Source organism: Neophocaena asiaeorientalis, unplaced genomic scaffold, assembly GCF_003031525.2.
Source record: "Neophocaena asiaeorientalis asiaeorientalis breed wild unplaced genomic scaffold, Neophocaena_asiaeorientalis_V1.1 scaffold62, whole genome shotgun sequence".
In the NCBI taxonomy this organism is placed as follows: domain Eukaryota; kingdom Metazoa; phylum Chordata; class Mammalia; order Artiodactyla; family Phocoenidae; genus Neophocaena; species Neophocaena asiaeorientalis.
The window spans coordinates 5,199,983-5,224,178 of record NW_020175191.1 but is presented as its reverse complement, the minus strand read 5'-3'; the positions used below and the strand labels follow the sequence as shown (position 1 = coordinate 5,224,178).

General features: G+C 40.9%; 1 protein-coding gene across 1 annotated transcript in view; it reads left to right on the top strand.

The window, feature by feature from the left end:
• Window positions 1-21,502, top strand: part of VTCN1 (V-set domain containing T cell activation inhibitor 1) — a 53,316-nt gene extending 31,814 nt beyond the window's left edge. Inside the window, 4 exon segments of the mRNA XM_024764801.1 lie at window positions 10,937-11,163; window positions 11,165-11,288; window positions 14,163-14,441; window positions 19,672-21,502. Of these exon segments, the coding sequence (XP_024620569.1) occupies window positions 10,937-11,163; window positions 11,165-11,288; window positions 14,163-14,441; window positions 19,672-19,793 (752 nt within the window). The 3' untranslated portion in view covers window positions 19,794-21,502.
• The last annotated feature ends 2,694 nt before the right edge of the window (window positions 21,503-24,196 follow it).

The window sequence follows — 24,196 nt, the reverse complement described above, 5'->3', positions numbered from 1 at the left end:
ATCACTCTGGGATCATAGGTAAAGTGCTGTGGCTGAGCCATTCTAGCAATGGCTGGCCTGAGTAGATGATTCCTTTGCAATGAAGCTTCAGCTGAAGTGTTAAAGAATGTCAAGTCTTTGTACACAGGGTTCTTAATGAGAATCCTTATCCTGGTCATAACTGCCATTCCACGTGGGAAACAGAAGCCATTGCGGCATGGATGGCGAGTTTCTGAATGCAGCTAACTGATGTCAACTGCAGGAATCGTCTTCTCTTCTGTGGACACCATGTCTCAGAAGCATCTATTATGGATGCCAGATGAATTAAGACATTGAATGAGTTAGACCAGCAGCTGTCCTCTCTGAAGCAAGTCGTTTGCTTCATTTCCCTTAAAGTGCCTGACTCAGGACGACACGTTTATCTTAACTTAGTCTGTGGCCAAAGCTGTTACTTCATAACTTTAGTTTTTATAGTTCCAGCTGTCTTTTCTCTGTGTCACTCTCCTACAGTGTGTGTGCTGCCACTAACTAGTAATCACAAGGCCTAAATGAAGAAAACTCGTTGTAGATATGTTTGCCTAGAAAAGACATAAGCATCCATTTTCTTTTATCAAGAAAAATGTATATTTTGTCTTTCATCCATCTTTCTATTGGGTTATCTTTTTCTTTTTGATATGTGGGAACTCTTTATATATTCTGGGTGCAATTTGGCTACGTGTATTGCAAAATCTCCTCTACTCTGTGGCTTGCTTTTTCACCTTCTTAATGATGGCTTTCAATGAGCAAAGTTCCTAATTTTAACATAGTCCAATTTATCAACCTCTTCCTTTATACCAGGAGTTTTTTGTAACCAGTTTGTTTAAGAAGTCTGCCTATCCCAAGGTCATAAACATTTTCTTCTAGGTTATCTTGTAGAAGCTTTAATGTTTAACCTCTCACATTTATATCTACAACTATCTAGAATAATTTTGTGCATGGGCAAAGATAGCGGCAAGATTGGTCAAAATACTATCCTTCCCCCACTTCTCATTAGTGCCATTTTTGTCATAAATCAAGTATCCAAATGCGAATGGATCTGTTTCTGAGCTCACTAGCCTGTTTCATTCTAATATTCTTTTATAATTTGTTTTTTCTTTATTTCATCTCTTCCTATTCCTCATCTTGGGCGCTCTCTCTCTCATATCTTTTTTTTTTCTCTCATATCTTAAAATAGGTTTACAGGTGTTAATTAGCTTTATAGTACTTTTGAAGGACCCAGGTTTTGGTTTTCTTTTTACTTTCTCTGATTTTCTTTTTTTTTTTTTTTTTTTTTTCCAGTATGTGGGCCTCTCACTGTTGTGGCCTCTCCCGTTGCGGAGCGCAGGCTCCGGACCCGCAGGCTCATCGGCCATGGCTCACGGGCCCAGCCGCTCCGCGGCATGTGGGATCTTCCTGGACCGGGGCACGAACCCGTGTCCCCTGCATTGGCAGGCGGACTCTCAACCACTGCGCCACCAGGGAAGCCCTGATTTTCTTATTTAATTAATTTTGGCTTTTATCTTTATTAATGTCCCTCTTTCCATTTTGTTTTGATGTCTTTTCTTTCTTTTTTTAAAATATTTATTTAGGCTGCGCTGGGTCTTAGCTGCGGCACTCGGGATCCTTGTTGCAGCATGTCTAGCTGCAGCATGCAGGATCTTTAGTTGCAGTATGTGGACTTCTTAGTTGCGGCATGCATATGGGATCTAGTTCCCTGACCAGGGATCGAACCTGGGTCCCCTGCATTGGAAGCACGGAATCTTACCCACTGGATCACCAGCGAAGTCCCTTAATTTTTCTTTTTTTTAAGTGATGATCCATTTAAATTCTTTTTTATTTTAAAAAATTTTTTATTGAAGTATAGTTGATTTACAATGTTGTACTAATTTCTGCTATATAGCAAAGTGACTCTGTTATACACATATATACCTTCTTTTTTTTTTAATATTCTTTTCCATTATGGCTTAAACCAGGAGACTGGACAGAGTTCCCTGTGCTGTACAGTAGGACCTAGTTGTTGATGTCTTTTAATTCTTTTTCTAATATCTTAAAATAAGCACTTCACAAAACAGTATGTCCAGAAAACCAATAAACAGCCCTTAGTAGATACCGCCATTTAGTTTTCCAAAGTGATTTACCAAGTCCCTCTTCACAGGAAGTGTATGAGGGACCCAGTGCTCCACGCCCTCACTGGCACTGGATCTTGTGGGACACTGTTGTGATTTTAACTTCTAAATATTTCCTGGTGACTGACAGACCGGGTGCGTTTTCATATGAGAAGCGTAATGCTGAGCGACAGAGCCAGACACAAGACGGTACATTCTGTATAAAAACCAGGCAAATGAACCTCTGCTATTAGAAGGCAGAATAATGATTATTCTCCTGGGAAGAGTGAGAGAGCAGCCATTAGGAGGGGGCACGAGGGGACTTCTGGGGGATAGTAAAGTTCTAGTTCTCAGTGTGGGTGCTGGGTACATGGGGAGAAGTCGTGATAATTCTTCAAACTGCACAATTATGTGTACACTTTATGTATGTATGTTATACTTCTATATCTTCTACAATATATATATAGAAATAAAATATTGACTAGTAAAGCAAATATTTTGGACTTTTAAAGATATCAATACATACGTTTTGGTAGCTTCCTCACTAGTCCTTAACTCCTCTTCTTTAGTTATAACTTCAGCTTCCCTGTGACAGTCAACATTTTGCTACTTATACCTTTTCCTGTGGCATAGCTACAGCAGCCTCAGGTACTGAGCTCAGTTCCTTGAATACAGAGGGTACTCCTTAAGTGCTTTTTTTTTTTTGCAATACGCGGGCCTCTCACTGTCGTGGCCTCTCCCGTTGCAGAGCACAGGCTCCGGACACGCAGGCTCAGCGGCCATGGCTCACGGGCCCAGCCGCTCCGCGGCACGTGGGATCTTCCCGGACCGGGGCACGAACCCGTGTCCCCTGCATCGGCAGGCGGACTCTCAACCAGTGCGCCACCAGGGAAGCCCCTTAAGTGCTTTTTGAATAGACAAGTGGACGGAGGCATGGAGGGGTGAATAGATAAAAGTTACAGTTCACTCAGTTCAGCAGTGTACCACCAGTAATATGAAAACCCCACCACCAATGAAAGACTTTCTGCCTTCTTTCTATTTCATAAGGTAAAAGCTGGCTATTCTGGATTAAGTGGGCTGCTTATTACTTTAACACTGTTTAGCTGGATTTTTCTAAATTGCCTCTATTAAAAGGACCATAACCCTTACCCGAGAGCATTATATTATCACACTTTAAGTAGATTAGATAAAATGTTAGCTGGATTAATACACAAGACAGTGAAATTAAGCAAATAGCATTAGGTAGATAATGATGACGGTGATGGTGATATCTTTTGAATCCTTTTTGTGTTCACCCCACTGTGCTAAATAAGTTTGCATATATTATCTGATTTACCACTCACAACAAATAGGAGATAAATATTACTATGTCCTGATTAGAAAATTGCCTAAAGTTGCACACAGCAAGCAAGCAGGCGCAGTTGTGTTTCAAGCCCTGGAAATTTGCTTCCAGAACCCACACTCCTTCCCATCACTCCATACCAGTGATAACATTCATGCAGAGATGTGGCAGAGAAGGGTGTTTTCTGGTATGCCTTGCAGGCAATATTCCTGAGAACACAGATTTTAAAGATGTAAAGATATTCCTAAACACAGAAAAGAATCTATTTCTTTGTAACTCTCCTGAGGCTGTGTATGTCACCTTCTCATAGCCATTCCACTCCTTACAAGCTCTAAATGTGGACCCCATAAAACATAAAATGCTTTTGAGGTAGGTTGTTTGGAAGAGAGGCTGAACAGCTCCCATTAGGCTGGCTTTAGGGCAGCCTTCGTGGATGACCCTTTGAGAAGGAGGGAGATGCAGTGGAAAGGTCCCTGACTATAATTTGTCAGTCCCTGTGCTATCACTCACCCACTGGGTGACTTTGAACAGCTCTGTATAGTAGAAACATTTAGGGATCAGAGTTGTTCTAATCTCAGGTCTAACATTAACTGTGTGTCCCTCGGGATATGACTTAACTTCCCAGAACTTCACTGGTAAAATAAAGTTGTTGTGGGAATATTACACGAGAAAGTGTTTATAAAGCGCCAGACACATACGTGTGTAATAAATGGCTGCTATTATTGTTTTCATTGATACCATCAGTACCATTAATAATAATTTGCTATTATTAATGCATTCACATAGCACCTCCTAAAACTTGTACTATTTCCTGGCCACACCCAGAAGCTCCTCTGAAGTTAGGGAAGCCAGGGCAGGAAGCCACAGGACACTGCCTCCTAATTATGCTCCATCTTTGGTCACTGGATAAAACAATCAGGCATGTGCTTATGGCACCGAAACAGGAGCACTGAAGTTGTTTGGAAAGAAATTGATACATATTTTGTCACTGAGAAAATAGACAGATGTTGGCCTTTCTTACACTTGTTTTATGGTTTTTCATTGTTTTTTTATTTTTACATAAGGTGGGGATACTGTTTTAGTGGATAGGCTCTCTCTATATCTCAGTCTGGCCCTGGATATCAGCAAAATGTGGTGGAAGGAGTATAGGCTTAGGACAGACTCAGACAAGACTGAGTTTGATACTGGCTCCACTACTTGCTAGAATCGGGGCTTTAGGCAAGCCATTGAATCCCCCAGAGCCTCTTTATTCCTATTCATAAAATGGGTAGAACAGTAATTCCTACCTCTCAAGGTTGTTATCTGACTTAAAATGAGTCACTACAAGCATTTAGTAAAGTGTTTATTTCCTCCCTGTGCTCTGATCTGCCATCTTTCCAAATGATTCTAATTAATAATGGTTATCAATATCATTGATTTAACGTTTCACATGCGGCAAGTCAGATACTATGTTAAGTTCTTTACCTGTATTGTATCACTTAGTCCTTTCAGGGGCCTTCTGAGGAAGCTACTATTATTAGCATCCCCATTTTACAGATGCAAAAAATTATGGAATAGAGAAGTTAGAAAACTTGCCCAAGGTCCCATATCCAGTGAGTGGCAGAGCTGGGACTTGAACACAGACAGCCTGACACCTGTTCTCAAACGCCAATGCTCTGCTGCAGCTTCCCTACATCATTCCTTTATCTAGCCTGGCCCAGCATCCTTTCTGCTGTCTTCTCACAAGAGCAACTGTTATCCCCAACCCTGCCCTCTTCTCTGGCAAGAGTGGCACCCACAGGTGCCACCACAGGTTCCGCTGGTGCAGGCTTAAGCCTATGTGTTTCCACGTTTAAACCGTGTGCTGTGGTGCCCATCTGGACAGCTGGGTTGCAGCAGAAGCTGAGGATGCTCTCTGTGCTACTGAAATCTACAGAACTTGTCTTCCTGAGTCATTTCAAGGGAAAGTTCATTTCCCAGGTTTCATCCAGTGGTGTTGGGCAACCCAGAATCGTAACTTCTATAAAGAATCCTTGCCTTGTGTTACCTATAACCCCACTTCCCAAGAGATTCCTGCTCCTACTGCAGAGGGCAATTGAATAGTGCCCACTCGTGTGAAAACAAAATGGTTCCAATTTCAGCTTGCTCCCGCCCTTTGACAGCTCCTCTTTTCCCATGCAGACCAGAGCTGTGATAGTAATCAGCCCTCATGAGCTAGAGAATTCATTTTCAGTAAGTGGCTGGGACTTCTAACTTTAAAGAGGTTTGACGGAATCTTAGAGACCAATGGAATTCTTGAAACCCGTGCCTGTTTAACAAAATTCTCTATCAGTAGATAGCTCCTTCTAACCATCTCTTAAAGCCCTTTTACTGTCAACAAACCACACAAGAGCCCCTGGTGGTTAGGAGGTCTGGAGAGTCATATTAGGCCAAACTGTGGTTCCTAGAACATAGCTCCTTGAGCCAATATTTGTTTGCAAAATTGAAAACAGATTTCTTTTTGAGAGAAGCAATATTTATATACTGTTGCTTGCAAAGTAAATCTCATTTTATCACTTGTAACCATCATTTATTCACCTAACAAATAAGTATTTATTGATTGCTTTCTGGGTGCAAAGCAATGGCCAGGTCCTCATGGTTTCTTAGATTCTCACTGGCTTTTATTCCTCCTCCTGATTTGCTACAAGGAGGGGGGATTTAATCAACATTACACACATTCCATCTGCCACATCTTTAATGCAACCTTAAATGAGCTAGAGCCTGCGGTGGGTCCCTGGGGCACTCCACAGCTGCCTACTTTTAATCATTAAGTTTTCTAAGAGATATTTCAACAAATTCTCCACCTGTGGGCTCAAGGCCAACACATTAAAATTAATTCAGTAACATAATTACTCAACTAAGATATGTCATTACCATTTCTTTCTCTTCATAAACTGTGCTAATCATGTATTTTTTCTAAAAAGTAATTTTTCAATTCAACTTTAATGGAACTTTATAAACTACAATCAAATTTACCCTTGCTCTAACATAGTTATGCTTGCTCTGTGATTTTATTGAGAATCATGGTGTATTTTCATTGCTTTCTTTTTCACTGACTCACATTTCCCCAAAATTTAGATGGGATAATCTAGCCAAATGTTCCTTACTCCTACAATCATTTTGGATAGAATCATCTCAAACAGTGCTTTGATTTCTACTGATTTTCATTCTTTCATTCATTCATTTATTCATTCACTCAACAAATATTATTTTTCTCTGTAGAAACATAGCACTAGGCACTTGTCTTAGTTTGCTTAGGCTGCCATAACAAAATACCATACACTGGGTAGCTTAAACAATAGAAATGTATTTTCTCACAATTCTAGCAGTTGAGAAGTCCCACTGCCACCCCCCACCCCAGGCTCCAGATGGCCCCATCTCTAAGGCTTCCATTAGCGGCCCTCCAGCCTGTTGAAATAGAGGCCCTTGGCCTGCTGAAGCATAGAGCCGAATAGATCCATGGTCTGGTTCTGTTAAATCTACGAAGTCTGATAGCTTTCTTTCATTTTGTCTCATTTTTCTATTCCCTTTAGTTTTTCTGTACCAAGCTGGCAGTATATAATCCTATCTCTATTCCTGGCTTCTGTTGAGGTGGCTGTTAAAATCCTCATGAGTCATACCTATGATCTCCTTATTAAATGGTTGTTCACCCACACCCTGAGCGCTATCTTCAGAACAGTCTTCTCATTTTTTGCAATATGGATAGGCTGAGAACTTTCCAAATCTTCAAGTTATGGCTCCTTTTTGCTTAACAATTCCTTCTCCAATTCATCTCTCTCCTTTCTCATATTTTAGTATAAGCAGTCAGGAGTAACCAAGCCTCTCTTTCAACACTTTGCTTAGAAATCTCCTCAGCTAAATATCCAATTTTATCACTCACAAGTTTTACCTTTCACAAAACACTAGAACACAATTCAGCCAAGTTCTTATGCCATTTTCTAACAAGGATTGTTTCCTTCCAGTTTCCAATAACATGTTCCTTATTTCCCATCTGAGATCTCACCAGAATCGCCCTTAACATCCACATTTCTAGCACGCACCTCAAAACTCTTCCAGCCTCTACCCATTACCCAGTTCCAAAACTTCTTCCACATGCTTAGGTACTTATTACAGCAGTGCCCCACTTCTTGGTACCAGAATTTATATGTCAGGTTCTCCAGAGAAACAGAACCAATAGGGTGGAGGTATAGGGAGAAAGGGAGTGAGAGGCAGAGAGAGGGGGAGATTTAGAAAGAATTGACTCACATGATTATGGACTCTGAGAAGTCCTAAGATCTGCAGGCAGCAAGCTGGAGACCCAGACAGTTTAGTTCCAGTCTGAGTCCAGAGGCTTGAGAACCAGGAGAGCCAATGGCTAGTTCCAGCCCCAAAGCTGGCAGGCTTAAGATCCAAAGAGAGACAGTGTTTCGGTTCAAGTCTGAAGGCAGGGAGAGACTTGTGTCCCAGCTCAAAGGCAGCACCAGTTCCCTCTTGCTCAGCCTTTTTGTTCTATTTAGGTCTTTAATTGATTGGATGAGGCCCACCCACATTTAAGGAGGGTGATCTGCTTTACTGATTCAAACATTAATCTCCTTCAGAGACACACCCAGAACATCTGACCAAATATCTGGGCACTCTGGGGCCCAGTCAAGCTGACGCATAAAATTAACCATCAAAGCGTTATAGGACTTACAAATATGATTAAGACATTTTTTTCCCTTGAAAAGCTTACAAATTAGTGCCAGAGACAGACTAGAGACAAGGTAGAGGGAGACAGATGCTATAATAAAGGCAAAGGAACGTGTTGAGGAAGAGGAGAGAGACGATCTTTTAATTTTGGTTTGGCATATCAAAAGGGGGTTTCATGCGAGTCCTGCCATCTGAATAGCCTTGAATACAAGTAGAATTTGGATAACTGGTGATAAAGGAGAGGAGGGAACTATAAATTGTAGGTGTACAATGCACAGTGTGTGAAGATGCGTAGTATAATTATAACCAGTACTAGCCTGCAGTGTCTTGGGTATCAATCTGTCAAGTAAAAACAATTAAAAAGCAAATTAAATCTTTAAAGCAGTGTTCAAAAGAATGCCAAGGCAGGGGATGGGGTGTGTTGCATTCATATTACACAGCTAAACTTCATACTACCTTCTTTCATAATTTTTCTCCCAAATCTCCCACATGAATGACCATGCATGGCAGCTACTCCAAAGCCTCTCTTCTCCTACACTCTAAAACCTCCAAAACATCCTCCCAACCCAGCCTATGCACAGGTTTTTGTTTCCTCTGCCTCGTTTTTACTGGTACTTTTTCTTCCATCAGTAACTCTCTGTTCTTTATAATATAAATTCATCTAGCTTGCTTCTCCAGTTCTGTCCCTAATCCATTACCTTCATCTACTTTATAAAAGCATAGGAGCTAATAAGACAATTCCAACCCCTTAAGGGCTGGAAGACAGAAGATGCCAAAGATATCCCCTATGTTCATAATGTTTACCTCTTACATTTGAAAAATAGCAAGTGTGCTTTGCTTATGTATTTTTTTATTGAAAGCAGTAAATCAATAAATCACTTGGGGGCTTCCCTGGTGGCGCAGTGGTTGAGAGTCTGCCTGCTGATGCAGGGGACGCGGGTTCATGGCCCGGTCTGGGAGGATCCCACATGCCGCGGAGCGGCTGGGCCCATGAGCCATGGCCGCTGAGCCTGCGCGTCCGGAGCCTATGCTCCGCAACGGGAGAGGCCACGACAGTGAGAGGCCCGTGTACCGCAAAAAAAAATAATAATAAAAATAAATAAATAAATCACTTGATATGCAAAGACTACAATACAGACTTTGAAAGGATGTAGTGGGAAGTCTGGCTGGAAAGAGCTAATATCTATGGGCATTTCCTATGTGGCATGCAATATTTAACTTTGAAGGCCATGCTGTTAGTCTGAAGTTTATTCCACAGCCCTTGGGAGCAATGGAAGATTAGTGATTAGGAAACTGACATGTTCGGATTGTACTTTAAGGTCTACCTGTAAGATTAATGCATGTAAAATGGGGTAGATGGAGGCAAAGGTGAGAGGCAGGAACACCAATAAGGAAGTTGAGAAGTCCAGTTGAGAAGTGCCCAGCATCCATCATGTTGGACTTTCTTGGCTATAAGAAAGAGAGGTTTGTGCAGACCATTATAAATATAAGGTGTTTGTTTAAAGGATACCCAGTGGGACAGGAACTAGACCGGAAAACCCTCAGGATCTAAGGCAGCTCTGGTGATGGGGGACTCTCTTCACCTTTTCCTCTCATGGTCTCTCCCCCACACTTCCTTGGGTCTGTTCCACTCTCTTCTTGGGCTCAAAGACCCATCCTCTCCTTACCTTCACATCCAAGCCACAGAAGGAGGCTCTCAAGAATATTCAGTTAATTAAAGCACACCTGTAGGCATCCCCAGTCAGCAGCCTCCAGTACAGAGAGGAGAGCTGGTCAATCCTTTACAGAGTGGGCTGTCAGCTGGGCAAGTGGGGAAGAGGCAGTGGATGTGGCTGTCACCATAATTCATACTTGTACTTGTTACATGTTTGGAGAGAAGGGTGTGACTTCTATCTTAGGCCAAAAATCAATTTAATTAAGTATCATTCTTCATTATGCCATAGCTAGCTAGCACTCTGACCTTGACCAAATCACTTCTATTCTCTATGCCTTCGTTTCTTCATCATTCAAGTGGAGATAAAAGTAACAACACTTAGAATTCAGCATTCTTCAGAATTATTAGCCATATTTAGTTAACGTGAGGTTTCACGTCTGTGCCACTTCTGGTTAACTGAGAATAACGATACCTTATATGTGTAATTAGTTTGCAAATCAAGTTCACATCCATTTGATTTGATCCTCACAAGAGCCCTTTACGGTAGGTAAGACAGATATCATTACCTCCATTTTTCTGAGATCCAGAGATGTAGTCAAGGTCACGTAGCTCTTAAGTGACAAAACCAGGATCTGAATTCCCATCTTCAAAACCCAAGTCCAATACGGTCTCCTCTTATTTGGTCTCAAGATTTCAGTTGCTTGGTCTCAAAAAGTGTAGCTTTGGGGCTTCCCTGGTGGCGCAGTGGTTGAGAGTCCGCCTGCCGATGCAGGGGACATGGGTTCGTGCCCCGATCCGGGAAGATCCCACATGCCGTGGAGCGGCTGGGCCCGGGAGCCATGGCCTCTGAGCCTGCGCGTCCGGAGCCTGTGCTCCGCAGCGGGAGAGGCCACAGCAGTGAGAGGCCCGTGTACCGCAAAAAAAAAAAAAAAGTGTAGCTTTTTTATCTGCTGTTAGCAGATCTGCTCTAGGTATCAAAACTATCGTCGTAATACTCTTTCTATTCTTATGTCTTCTTTTTTCATGCCTCTCCTGTTTTGCATATTTCTAATTTATTACAGAAGTCCCTGTTTGGCTTTTTAGTAATGAAGGATTTGGTTGTAGATGTTCCAAAGCTTCCCTTGGCATTGACCCTTGTTTCCTGAATTGTAGGAAGACACTCCATCACAGTCACTACTCTCACCTCAGCTGGGAACACCGGGGAGGATGGAATCCTGAGCTGCACTTTCGAACCCGACATCAAACTTTCTGATATCATGATACAGTGGCTGAAGGAAAGTGTAATGGGCTTGGCCCATGAGTTCAAAGAAGGCAAAGATGACCTGTCGGACCAGCATGAAATGTTCAGAGGTCGGACAGCAGTGTTTGCTGATCAAGTAAGTAATAGTTGGCAATGCCTCTCTGAGGCTGAAAAATGTGCAACTCACAGATGCTGGTACCTGTAAGTGTTACATCATCACTTCTAAAGGCAAGGGGAATGCTAACCTCGAGTATAAAACTGGAGGTAAGTTACTTTTGAAGAGAGGGAAAGAAGGTGCCAGAAGATATTTGAGACTAGAGAGTGTGAATTGCTGATGAAATGTCACACTATGCTCACGAGTGACTAATATCAAAGACCATCCGAATTCTGCTAGCAGCCATCCTTGCTGTCCAAGACCCACACCAGCTCCGGAAGTAACCCACTATAATATTAGGTCTTAAAATCTTTTGCTCAGGACTCTAGCCTCTTCTGAATTTTCTCATATATTCCCTGAAATATTTTGCCAGAATATGTTTTCTCCATCAGTAGCTCTCTGTTCTTTCCCTTTGGTCTTGCTAGTGAGAGAAGACTATAATCTGGTCTGAGACTTTTCTGTGCTAAGTAGGCCCTAGCCCAAGTCTGAAATCAGTATCTCCAGGGACTCACGACAGTGGAACCCATTATAGGAGAAGTTCAAAGGTAACTGACCAAAACAATATTGGCCTATAAACTCACTAATCCTCCTCCAATGAAATCCATGCTTTCTTACCAACTAAATTTAACATATTTTCTGAATTTATGTACAAGGGACTGAGATATTGGCAGGAGTAAAAAGACGATTAAGAAAACAAAGATAATTGTCCTTCCTTTTGTAGAGCTGAGAGTGTAGAGCTTATAGAGTTGAGGGTCAGGGCAGAGATGAGAAACATATGTAAATAAGAAAAATATGTAGATAAGAAACGTATCTACAATAATTAGTAAAGTGTATTATATACTTTAAGAGAAAATATAAATAGAGTGATTTGGGGATTCAGAGGAAGAAAGAGATCATATCCAAATACATAGGGAGGAAAGGGACAGGAAGGCCCCCATAGAGAGAATTTGACATTTGGGAGGAGCCTTGAAGGATAGGCAGAAAGTATCCTGAGGCATCCCAGGCTAAGCTAGCCTGCACAGATCTTTCTTGGACCTTTCATAATATGTGTATGTAGTGGTTTGAAGCACAGATCTAGTCAGACCTAGGCACACACAGTGGCCTGGGCAAGGCAACCTCACTGAGCCTCAGCTTCTTTATCTTAAAATAGGGGTTAATAAAGTCAGGTCAAAGGGACACTGGGGCCAACTGAAAGGGCTTCCAATGGCAAAGCTGGAACCATCTGAGCAACAAAATAAACAATATAGTATTAAATTATAACTAAGCATAAAATAAATACACGAGTCCATACTTATATGAGGGAGATGAAACAAATCTTCTTTATAGATGAATTCCAAATAATGTATTTAGATCTCTCCCCCTGCAGGAAGCGGAGCTTAGAACTTCCCCCTCCCCGACCACCGCACTTAGGGTGTGTTAGACTTAGTGAAGTCCAGCTTCCAAAGAAACCTGGCAAACACAGACTCAGCCAGGTGATCGAAGTTAACATCCCCATGATAAATCATGTTAACAGCATGCAGTCTCTGATGTGACATGATGAGAAGGGCACTTTTACTTCTATAGTTTTCCTCTCCAAAACCCATAACCTCAGTCTAATCTTGAGAAAAACGTCAAATTACAATAGAGGGGCATTCTACAAAATACCTGGCCAGTACTCCTCAAAACTGTCAAGACCATGCAAAACATGGGAAGATTGAAAAACTGTCACAGACCAGAGGAATCTAAAAAGACATGACAAATAAGTGCAATGTGGTATTCTGGATGGGATCCTGGGATATAAAATGGACGTTAGTGGAAAAACTGGTAAAGTCCAAATAAAAGCTGGTTTAGTTAATAGTAATATACGAATGATAGTTTCTCAGTTTTGACAAATGCATCATGGTTATTTAAGATGTTAATGTTAGGGGAAACTGGGTGAGAAGTATACAAGAACTCTCTGTACTCATCTTTGCAACCTTTCTGTAAATCTAAAGTTATCCTAAAATTAAAAGCTTATTTTGTTAAACGGGCACAATAATAGATATCCCTAGGACTGTTGTGAGGAACAAAAAAAAATGTCTGGAATTTGGTCCCTAGCACAGAGCACACCCTCAATACACGGTGGTTCATTGTCACGTGCACTCAGGTTCCCACATCATCTCCCAGGAGCTTGTGCCCTGCCTGCTCCAAGTATGTGCTCCAAGTACGTCTCTCCTGCTAGGCAGCAGGCTCTTGAAGGGCATGGCAAAGGCTTTCCTTCCACCTCTCACTCCACACTAGCACAGTCCAGGGCAAAGGAAGATGCTAAATAAATTAATAATTTGTATCTTGCCCTTTTGGCATAATAAACATTTTACAGGCCAAATTCCAGGCCTTAACATTTTCTATAAGTGTCTCTCTGCCTAGATAGAGGAGGAAGTTAGTCTTAAATTCAAAATGTACTTGCCTCTCCAGTGAGAATTATCTTAAAAGAAAACAAATGCCTGTCTTTATTCATGGATACCAGGGCTGGGCAGTCTCTACCCAAGCAAACTTCAGATCCCCATGATGACAAGGCCTGTGTATGGAATTTCTGTGGGTAGGTGAATGCTGTTTGTTTCTTCCTTCTCCCTCCCCACGCTTTTACCCTCCAGGCAGAAAAATTACATAAAATTCAGGAGGCTTCATAGGTGCCTAGGAAAATAAACACCCAGTTTCCCTAATTGATAATTTTTTTGTGTGATCACTGGAACTTCTTTTACTTGGAGAAATTTATTTGTTGTAACAAGCATACCTAGAACTTAGGTCCTTGGAGTTTGTGATATTGTCCAAAGTGTTGTGATGTATAGCAATACTATGAGCAAATAATTTTTTGCATCTACAATACAATGGGTCATACATAGACAGCCCACTGGGAGAGTACTGAGTCACTTCAATGTGTTTTTTAAGACCTAGCACTTCAAAGGCTATATTGTCTTATCCGTCTGACCTTGAACCCTGCCCCTTTTTGACCTTCAACCCTGCAGCCTTCAGCATCCCAGAAGTGAACGTGGACTGTAACGCCACCTCAGAGAGCTTACGATGTGAGGCTCCCCGATGGTTTCCCCAGCCAACAGTGGTCTGGGCATCCCAAGTTGACCAGGGAGCCAACTTCTCAGAAGTCTCCGACACCAGCTTTGAGCTGAACTCTAAGAATGTGACCATGAAGGTTGTAGCTGTACTCTACAATGTCACGATCAACAACACATACTCCTGTATGATTGAAAACAACATTGCCAAAGCCACAGGGGCTATCAAAGTGACAGGTGGGTTCCTTTACATGTTTGATATGGGTTTATTGGGGTTATAATCTAGTGTAAACTAAAATCTAATTTCTTTAACAGATATATTATGTACCAGGGCATAGAAAGTTTCACAGAGATCTCGATCACAATTCCAGTTGGGATTGCATTATGTAAGAAGAAAACTAATACAAAACAGTATTTATGGCATACAGGTCAAAGGTGGCAATGAGTTTTCATCATGTATACCTTCTTACTGTCTGGAGGGCAGTGTTTAGGATTCTGAGGCCCTAACTCAGAAGGATTGGTTTGGTAAAGCAGTGGAGAAGTGATGATGATTTGAAATCTTTGATATATTCAGCTGGTGATCTACATCCCGAGTCCCCCAAAATTGGTTTGGGTCTATCCTGCCTTTGAGAAGACTTCTGATTTGAAGACTAAAGGTCTTAGAGTCTGCCTTAGTCTTTCTTATTCAGTCCTTCCAGGACTTGCTCAAGATTCCACTAATACTGGCACAAAATTAATCTGAAAGCTCCAGATTACGCTGGCCTCCCAGGCTGAGAAGACCCGGAGCCAGGGAGGCGCAACACCCTAGTCTCCCTGCAGTGCTTTAGTATATTACAAAACCTGGGGTTGAGCTAGTGTCAAGGAAATGCATAGACTGAATTATGAATTTTAAAACCATCCCTGCTGGGGTTAAATTGAATTCAAGCTATAGGGGAAGGAGTATATCAGGAGAACCACTGTCTTATATCAAGTCTAGTACCAAACAGAACACCTTGCACATTTTAAGTGCCCTTTAAATGTTTGCTGAATTTAACTGAATAAACCATATTTTCATCAGCTATTTTTTAAATAATTTTATTTATTTGGCCACATTGGGTCTTCATTGCTGGGCGCAGGCTTTTCTCTCTAGTTGTGGTGAGCAGGGGCTACTCTTCGTTGTGGCGCACGGGCTTCTCATTGTGGTGGTTTCTCTTGTTGCGGAGCATGGGCTCTAGGCACACGGGCTTCAGTAGTTGTGGCACGTAGGCTCAGTACTTGTGGTTCGCAGGCTCTAGAGTGCAGGCTCAGTAGTTGTAGCGCACAGGCTTAGTTGCTCTGCAGCATGTGGGATCTTCCCGGACCAGGGATCGAACCCGTGTCCCCTGCGCTGGCAGGTGGATTCTTAACCATTGAGCCACCAGGGAAGTCCCTCATCAGCTATTTTTTAATTAAAATTTATATATACAAAAAGGCAACCTATGGAACGGGAGAAAATATTTTTTTTTTTAAACATCTTTATTGGGGTATAATTGCTTTACAATGGTGTGTTAGTTTCTGCTTTATAACAAAGTGAATCAGCTATACATATACATATGTTCCCATATGTCTTCCCTCTTGCGTCTCCCTCCCTCCCACTCTCCCCATCCCACCCCTCCAGGCTGTCACAAAGCACCGAGCTAATATCCCTGTGCCTTGCGGCTGCTTCCCCCTAGCTGGAGAAAATATTTTTAAATCATGTTTGGTAAGTGATTAGTATCCAGAATACATAAAGAACTTCTATAATTAAACAATGAAAAAGTCAAATAACTTGATTAAAAAATGGGCAAAGGACTCGAACAGACATTTCTCCAAAGAAGATATACAAAATGGCCAACAAGTATATGAAAAGATGTTCAACATCCCTAATCATCAGAGAAATGTAAACGGAAACCACGGAATCACCTCATACTAATTAGAATGGCTACTAACAACAACAACAACAGAAAACAACAAGTGTTGGTGAGGATGAGAAGAAACTGGAATACTTGTGTATGATGGTGAGACTGTAAAATGGTGCAACCACTATAGAAAACAGTATGGGAGGTTCCTCAAAAAACTTAAAACAGAACTTCCAAATGATCTAGCAGTCCCATTTCTGTGTATTATGTACAAAAAAACTGAAAGCAGTGTCTCAAAGATATATTTGCACACCCATGTTTACAGCAGCATTATTCACAATAACCAAGAGGAGGAAGCAGCCCCAATGTCCACCAGCAGATGAATGGATAAACAAAATGTGGTGTACATACAATGGAACATTATTCAGCCTTAAAAAGGAAGGAAATCCTTTTGCATGCTACAACATGGATGAATTTTCAGGATATTATGCTGTAAGTGAAGCCCGTCACAGAAAGATAAATAATATTTGATTCTACCACTTGATTCCACTTATAAAGTATCTGAAGTAATCAAATTCATAGAAACAAAGTACAATGATGGTTACCAGGAGCTGGGGCCAAGGAGAAAGGATACTGAGTTGTTGTTTAATGGGTATAGTTCCAGATTTGCAAAATGAAAATGTTTTGGAGGTTTTTTTCACAAGAATGTGAATATACTTAACATTACTGAACTGTACACTTAAAATGGTTAAGATAGTAAGTTTCATATTACGTTTTTTACCACAATAAAAAAGTATCTAATAAAAAATCATATATATGAGAAAGAGAGAGCTCTTCCACTATCCTGTGACTGTACCAATTAGAACACTTGTAGTTGCCTATAACAGAAAACAAAACCAACTGAAGCCTAAGCTAAAAGAAGGAAGTTATTAGAAGGGTATTAGGATGTCTCATGAAACCAAGGACAGAAAGTGCAGTGTGGCTTCAATAACAGCTGGATCCAAGAACTTAAATTCCATTCTTTGTCTCTCATTTCTACTTTATTCTCTTTGCTCTCTAATTTACTCTCTCTTGTTTTAGTCTATAGGGCAGAATAGAGTTGCCAAGAGCTCCTACCTTTAAAAGTCTCTTTCACTCAAGAGAGTAGCTAGACTGAAGCTCAATCCCTCAGTCTGATTCTATTGAATATATTCCCAGAACAGCTCAACTTGGGTCAGCTGCCCATACTTAGACCAATGAGGCAGTACCTGGATGGAAGGCCTTCCCAGAAGAGAAGGGGGAAATAAGCATTAGGCATTTAAAACAATGAGTGTTAACAACAGTATTTGAGTTTAGATCTCAATTAAAAGCTCCAGACTATATAACTAATGTCTTCTAATAGAAATGGCAATAACCAAACAAACCACAGAAATTGGGCACAGCTTTTATTCGGTGAGCAGGTTCTTTTTCCATACGTGCTTATAGGATACATCAGAACAAGTGTTCCATGTACCAGTACTAGGACTATATCCAACTTTTAGAAGCATGACATAGCTCAAAATTAAGATAAAATAACATAATTCCTTCTTACCATGCACAAAGTAAGTTTTTAAACAACTGAATGAGGCCATGAGGTTTATATCCTGTGTTAGCTCTAACTATACTGCTAATCTGGGTCATTCATTCAACAAGTATCTATTTAGTGCCAAATATATACAAAGTAATTTGTAAGTCCCATGAAACAGAGATGAATAGCACAGTTGTCATAAGAGAAGCTAATCAGTGTGGATACGGTACCCACAGGAAAGAGTAGTTAATTATGACTGTAGTGGCTCAATAGATGAGGAAGATTTCAAGCTGGGTTTTGAAGGAAAAGAATGGTTTTGATAGACTAGGAAGGCATGAAGTCAGAAGCCTATGTCAATGTCCCGGGGAGAAATTATGAGGGCCTTAACTGGGGCAGCGACAACGGGAAGGAAAGGTGGGAGAATCAAAAGTTAATGAAGAAAATAACCTACAGGCCTTGGTGACACAAATGTGAAGGACAAGAGAAGGAACAAGTCAAAAGGGGTCTGATATTGCTATATCCAGGTTGCTTAGGAGGTTAGTAATGCTACCAACAACAAAAATGAAAATGTAGGAAAAGCAACATGTCTGGTAAAAAGATGAAGATTTTAGAGCTGTTGAGTTGAAAGTGCCCACTATGTACAAAGGTAGAGATGTCCAATGCTTAGCACATTACCCAACATACACCAAGTCTGGGGGAGACTGCTTCATCCCTCCTCCACGTTTCCTTCCACGGGAAGAGATCCCCACCAACATAACCCTTCTAGTCTCTCTTCTCTCCTCTTTCACTCTTCCCCAGAGGAAGAGAAATTAACTTTCCCGATTAGTGAGTTTATTAGGAGAAGCTGGGTATAAATAGCTCAGCTCCTCATTTTTCCTTTTCTCTCTAGCTAACCAGAAGTATACATTCTACTCTTCTCCTCTAAGCCAACAGTTTTCAGGGGTAGAATCTGCCCTTGTGGGAGGAAGCCTGCCCCAGTCTTGTGCTGCCTGTCACTGGGGAAGTCTGGGCTGCAGCCCACTTCCCTGCAGACAAAGCTTAATCCTTTATTATCAGATTTATCAGGAATAAAGGTGATTTTAGTCTTCCAGTTGCCTCACTTTGTCTTGCTCTTTAATTGGTTCAGAACTCAGCTGGGGAGAGGGTGTTTATTGGACTCCTTTGAACTCAAACAACAGGTGCTCAAAAATATTTGCTGAATAATTATATTTTTAACTGACATATAGTAGCAACTGTAAATACAGATGTGGAATTTAGGACAGAATTCGGGCTAAGGAGGTGGATTTGGAAAATGATCAGCTTAATGGAAGTAATGTTTATTAGGCTTGAGTGGGGTTACTGTTATTGTCTTGACAGCTAATACTGAACGCTTACTATGGTGCCAGGTTCTAAGTGCTTTACTTGTATTAACTCATTAATCCTCACAAGAATCCTATGAAGTTGATTGTTATTATTTTGGCCCTATTTTATAGATGAAGAAACTGTAGCACATATAGAGTAACTTGCCTAAACTTGCCTGAAGTCACACAGCTAGTAAGTATCAGAGCTGAAATGAGCTAAATGACACTGGACTGTCGAGGGAGAAAATAAAGAGAAATTTAATTTCTTCACTTCTGCCTTTCTCTACTTCAAAATGAGAACAATACTTTCTCATTACTCTGTAGCGGTGTGATGAAAGCAAATGACACAGAACCTGTAAAGGTCACTGCCTAGAGGGAAAAAAATGTGTCTGACACCAAGGACTGGCCATGGCTGTTGGTTTAACCTATTCTTTATTTGGTAACCAATAGCAATGTGTTTATTGGATTCGTTTTTCATTTAGCTGAGTGCTCACTGGAGTGGACGAGAGAATGGAACTTCTCTGCAGAAAGGGAAAGCTCTGCTTTTAAGCTAGTTACAGAAAGGTAGAGAATGGGGTACAAAACTGCCCTCAAATTAGGGCACAAGTTATATTAGGAACAATTTGTTCTGTTTTTTGGGGGTATTTTTCTTTGCTAACCAGCCATGTGAGGGAGACATCCAGCTTTTCCTCTATGACCCTGAACTTTTTTCTCTTCCTTTACAGACTCTGAGAATAAAAGGCAAAGTCACCTCCAGCTGCTGAACTCAAAGGCTTCCCTGTGTGTCTCTTCTGTTGCCATCACCTGGGTACTCCTGCCTCTCTGCCCTTACCTGATGCTAAAATAATGCACCTTGGCTACACAGAAATATGCAGAGTCACTGGTACGACAGGTGAGATGAATCACGAATGGTGTCGGGGAGCCACTATGTGTATTTGTGTCCCTAACAGGAATCAAGCAGCTCCCAGCACCAGCCCCAGAGAGAAACATTTAATAACGTCAGGGCAGTAGGCACTATTTCCACTGCTATTGTGAAAGGTAAGCATTTGTTAACAAAGAGTAGAGACCTCACTGACAGACGTACAGGAAAAACAACTCTATGCAGTTCAAATATTTGTGTAAATTCAAACACCTTTTCATTTATTCAGTCATCCTTGAAGGCAAACATCTCTTATTGAAGAGAAAGAGATATTTGGCCCTGACTCATTACTCTGGATTTCACAATGAAACATCATGACATGAGCATAATCGCTCACATAAGTGGCCTCCTCCCAGCCCCCCTCAACAAAGCCCCTGTTGACTGGAGACTTGACAAAGCACTCACCAACTAGCCCTCTTGCTAAGACTTCCCACTCTCACTTCACTCCTTTGGCTCTAATTACTGGTAGGACATCTCCTTCTGAATATTCTTCTGCATGTGGAATTTGTATACAACTGAGCTTGTGAAGTTACAGTCAACACTACCACATTACTCAGTGGCACTGCCACCATGCACCAGGCTCACAACCTTAGAGCTATTTTTGTCCCCCTCTGTCCTTCAGGTCAATTTGTTACCAAGCTCTACAGTATTTGCCCATGTTGTCTTTCAGATTGACCCTAATCATCTCACGCCCCGACTAGTTCTAAAACCTTGTACTTGCTCCTCCCTCTGTTTCAGGTGATAGGAAACAAGGTGCCAGAATAAAATTTTTCAAATGCTGTTTTCATCACAGCAGTCCTTTACTCTGCAACCTAAAGTGACTCTCTGGGCACTAGTATATCAAAGTTAAAGTCCTCAGCTATGCAGTCACAGCTCTCTAAGTTTCTCTCCCTAAGGTTCCTCCTTCTCTCAGCTACCTACTACTGCTCTCTGGCCTTGCTCCCTCTCTCTCTGCCCCTTCCTGGAAATCTCCTCCACTCTATGCTAATTCAGGTCCACACTTCCTTCACCCATTTCCTGCTGGTCCTTTTATCTCACATCCCCTTGGTGAGCATGTATAATTTATAATATCTTACACTCTCTAAGGCACATATATTCCTTGCCTAGATTGTTAAGTCCTCAAGGGCAGACAAAAATCTGTTGATCTGCTTTGCTTTTTTGAGTGTGGTAAAAAAATTTTTACACTTATTTTAAAAAATAGTGATTGAGATGACCTAGAGGGGTGGGATAGGGAGGATGGGAGGGAGGCTCAAGAGGGAGGGGATATGAGGACATGTGTATGTATATGGCTGATTCATTCTGTTGTGCAACAGAAACTAACGTATTGTGAAGCAATTATACTCCAATAAAGATGTATTAAAAAAAAGTGGTTGAAATACAAATATAAAGTTGTATACTTAGATAAAAGGTAGTACATGGATATTATAAAAATTGCGAAGGTGGTATGCAAACAACGAAATCAGAGGAAACCCTTTCTTATGGGGCTGTTGTGGGATCGGGTCAGATCATGTTTCCCAAGGTAAGCTTGTGTTGCTATAAACTTCCCTCTTAGAACTGCTTTTGCTGTGTCCCGTAGATTTTTGGATTGTGTTTTCATTTTCATTTGTCTCTAGGTATTTCTTTTTTATTTCCTCTGATTTCTTCATTGACCCATTGGTTGTTTAGTAGCATATTGTTTAGCCTCCACATGTTTCGGTGTGTTTTTTTTTTTTTGCAGTCATTTTTTCTTGTAGTTGACTTCTTTTGTTTCATAGCACTGTGATTGGAAAAGATGCTTTATATGATTTCAATTTTTAAAAATGTACCAAGGCTTGTTTTGTTGCCTAGCATGTGATCCTGGAGAATGTTCTATGTGCACTTGAAAAGAATGTGTATTCTGCTTTTGAATGAAATGTGATATCTATCTATCTATCTATCTATATATATGGATAGATAGATATAGATATAGACATTAAGGCCATCTTGTCTAATGTTGTCATTCAAGGCCGTGTTTCCTTACTGATTTTTTGTCTGGAAGATCTGTCCATTGACGTAAGTGAGGTGTTAAAGTCCCCGACTATTACTGTGTTACTGCTGATTTCTCCCTTTACGTCCATTAACATTTGCTTTATGTATTTAGGTGCTCCTATGGTGGATGCATATATATTCACAATTGTTAGATCTTCATCTTGGATTGATCCTGCGATCATTATGCAGTGTCCTTCTTTGTCTCTTATAGCAGTCTTTATTTTAAAGCTTATTTTGTCTAATATAAGTTTTGCCACCCCAGCTTTCTTTTGATTTCAATTTGCATGGAATAACTTTTTCCATCCCCTCACTTTCAGTCTGTGTGTCTTTAGATCTGAAGTGAGTCTCTTGTAGGCAGCATGTATACAGGTCTTGTTCTTTTATCCATTCAGCCACTCTATGTCTATTGACTGGAGCATTTAGTCCATTTAAATTTAAAGTAATTATTGATATGTATGTGTTCTTGTTGCCACTTTGTTAATTGTTTGGGGTTTGTTTCTTTCTTGTCCCTTTCTTCTTCTTTTGTTCTCTTCTCTTGTGATTTGATGACTATCTTTAGTGTTATGCTTGGATTCCTTTTACTTTTTTGTGTATCTCGCATAGGTTTTCAATTTGTGGTTACCATGAGGTTTTTATATAGCAATCTATATATATATATACATGATTGTATTAAGTTGCTGATCTCTTAATTTCAAATGCATTTTAACAACCCTGCATTTGTACTCTCCTTCCCTCATGATTACTGTTTTTGATATCATATTTTACATCTATTTGTTTTGTGTATCCCTTAACTGCTTACTGAGGATGTAGATGATTTTTACTACTTTTGTCTTTTAGCCTTCTTACTAGCTTTGTGCATGATATGATTTCCTACATTTATGTTTGCCTTTACCTATGAGCTTTTTCCTTTCATAATTTTCATGTTTCCAGTTTTGGCCTTTTCTTTTTAACTTAAAGAAGTTCCTTTAACATTTCTTGTAAAGCTGGTTTGGTAGTGCTGAACTCTTAACTTTTGCTTGCCTGTAAAGCTTTTGATCTCTCCATCAAATCTGAACAACAGTCTTGCTGGCTAGAGTATTCTTGGTTGTATGTTTTTCCCTTTCATCACTTTAAATATATTGTGCCACTCCCTTCCGAACTGCAGAGTTTCTGCTGAAAAGTCAGCTGATAGCCTTATAGGAGTTCCCTTGTACGTTATTTGTTGCTTTTCCCTTGCTGCCTTTAATATTCTCTATCTTCAGTTTTTGCTATTTTAATAACAACGTGTCTTGGTGTATTCCTCTTTGGGTTAATCCTGGATGGGACTCCCTGCACTTTCTGGACTTGGATGTCTATTTCCTTTCCCAGGGTAGTTAAGTTTTCAGCTACTATGTCTTCAGATATGTTTTCAGTTCCTTTCTCTCTCTTTTTGCCTTCTGGGACCCCTATAATGCGAATATTAGTACACTTGATGTTGTCCCAGAGGTCTCTGTCCTCTTTTCATTCCTTTTTCTTTTTTCTGTTCAGCGTCAGTGATTTCCACTACTGTCTTCCAGTTCACTGATCCATCATTTAGTCTACTGTTGATTCCTTCTAGTATATTTTTCATTTCAGTTATTGTATTCTTCATCTCTGTTTGGTTGTTCTATCAATATATATTTTCTAACTCTTTGTTAAAAACTTTTAACTTCTCGCTCTTTGGCTCCATTCTTCTCCCTAGTTCTTTGATCATGTTTACAATCACTACCCTGAAATCCTTCTCAGGTAGATTGCCTATCTCCACTTAGTTGTTCTTCTGGAGTTTTATCTTGTTCCTTCATCTGGAACACGTTCCTCTGTCACCTCATTTTGCTACCTTGCTGTTTGTATTTTGTATTTTTATGTATCTGGTAGGTTGGTTACATTTTACGACCTTGGAGAAGTGATATTTTGTGGGAGACCTCCTATGCGTCCCAACAGCACACTCCTCTCTCATCACTCAAGCTGTATGCCCTAGAGTTCTTCATATGAGGATTGCATGGGTCCTCCTGTTGTCACAGGCTATGTGGGATGTCTAGTAAGCTTGGTTAGCCCTTGGTCCAACGTTGCCAGGCCCTGTCTCATGTGGAGGCTGCTGGCTGCAGAGGCAGCTGACTGTGGAACCCCACAGGGACCCAGGGATAGTGCTGGGTCATGAGTGGATGGAGTCAGGGTCCAGAAAACTCTGGTAATATTGTCCACTGACTGATGGGTGAAGCAAGGGTGTTAGTGCCGGTCTACTGGTGGGCAAAGCCATGTCCTAGAGTCCAACTGCAAGGCCCAGGGGTCCCAGGGCTGGTCTTGGATTGCTTGGGGGGGGGGGGGGG